The sequence below is a fragment of the Lolium rigidum genome, chromosome 5, assembly GCF_022539505.1.
Source record: "Lolium rigidum isolate FL_2022 chromosome 5, APGP_CSIRO_Lrig_0.1, whole genome shotgun sequence".
Taxonomy (NCBI): Eukaryota; Viridiplantae; Streptophyta; class Magnoliopsida; order Poales; family Poaceae; genus Lolium; species Lolium rigidum.
In genome coordinates, this window is record NC_061512.1 from 43,061,270 (window position 1) to 43,062,900 (window position 1,631).

The following is a 1,631-nucleotide window of genomic DNA, read 5'->3' on the forward strand; positions in this document are numbered from 1 at the left end:
TTTGAGTCAATTAAAAAAGAACGGAGGGAGTAATTATTTACTCAATTCATTAGGAGACGCGCTTAAATCTGTCCTTATTCCATGCCACGACGGCCCTTCTTTGCTGCCGCCTGCCGAAGATGTGCGTGCTCTTTTTTCTTGTCAAATCAAAGCTTAAAAGTCGTCGTAAAAAGTTCCAGAGAAATGGTCCAAGGAATATAAATATCTCAACTGGAATCCTTCAAGTTGTACGCAGGATCAAGCAAGGAATGTATGTATAGGTGGCACGGCCGGTGAGGTTGTCAGACAGACCGTCAGGCGGCCGGCTAGCGCGATGTCAACTCGGAGAATGTATATATAGATGGCACGGTGAGGTTGTCCTGAAGGTGCTAGCTGCGACCATGTCCGGGGACAGCGTGCTGATCGGCGCATCCATGGCCGTGCTCGTCGTGCTCTCCCTCCTCGCCTTCTTCTTCTCCTCCCGGCGCCGCGCGGTGCACACCTCGTCGTCGCAGCGGAGCGTCGTCGACGACGTGGAGCAAGGGCGCCGTCCGTGTGACGCTGCCGCCGCGGGGCTCGACGAGGCCGTCCTGGCCGCATACCCGACGACCGTGTACTCCTTGTCGAGCCGGGGGGACAGCACCGGCGAGCGGAGCGAGGAGGAGGAGGCGGCCGACAGCACGCGGTGCGCGGTGTGCCTGGCGGACTACGAGCACGGCGAGGAGCTCCGGCTGCTGCCGGGGTGCCGGCACTCGTTCCACCGGCAGTGCGTCGACGTCTGGCTGCGGCGCCGGCCCAGCTGCCCGCTATGCAGGTCCTCGCCGCCGCCGACCATGCACCTGCAGCTAGCGACCGATTCTTCAACCGTCACGGCGTCTGCGTGCGTGCGTGCAAATGCATGCACCCAGCCAAGTGAAGGGAGATAGCCTGTCGGAGTGCAGACGATGCACCGAGTTTGGAACTTTGGATTGGATACATGTACTTGTAGTCTTTTACAAACTTAATTGTTTACGTCTAATTTTTGTAGGTACTGCTAGGATTTTAGCCCCGCTATATATAAATAAGTTCCCAAATGGACAACAAGGTTAATTAGTCGAAGCTGGGAAACCAACACATGTAGCCCCAGACGGAAAATAAATTAAGCTCCCGACGTGGCCGCCATTACTTGTCTTGCTGAGTGTTTTCGACCTGTTCCTTCAGTTTGGCAATGAGGATGCACTCCTGATCTTGGCTTCTGCTCACCAGTATACACTCTGTAAAACCTAGCAGTAGCTTTGTAGGATAAAATTATGGAATTTGCTATGTCTCAGTTAAATGAGATTTTTTGGAGTCTCAATAATTTTTAAAAAGTGATTTAATATAAAAATGTAACCGGAACGAGTCGCACTTTTCTCTCAACTATAATTGCACTTTTCTCGGATGAAAATCTCAATTGAATGAGATATAGACGAACCCTATAAATATTCTAGTAGAAAAAGGACTTTTTTAAGTGGTGTGACACTTTATTAATCTCAAAAATCATCGGCCACCGTTCAGGGCGCTCACCCCCCGCCGTTACTATGTCCAACTGAACGAGAACAACTTGCACATGCCCGTCGTTTCACCGGCGTTCCAGGCCGGCTTGAGGGAGTGGATCAAGATCCCTCTACCGC

At 51.9% G+C, this 1,631-nt stretch overlaps 1 protein-coding gene across 1 annotated transcript; it reads left to right on the forward strand.

Annotated features, from left to right (window-relative positions):
* Positions 1 to 380: 380 nt before the first annotated feature.
* Positions 381 to 905, forward strand: LOC124655900 (E3 ubiquitin-protein ligase EL5-like). Its single transcript, XM_047194727.1, has one exon. It carries the CDS (start codon positions 381 to 383, stop codon positions 903 to 905), a length of 525 nt encoding a protein of 174 aa, XP_047050683.1.
* The last annotated feature ends 726 nt before the right edge of the window (positions 906 to 1,631 follow it).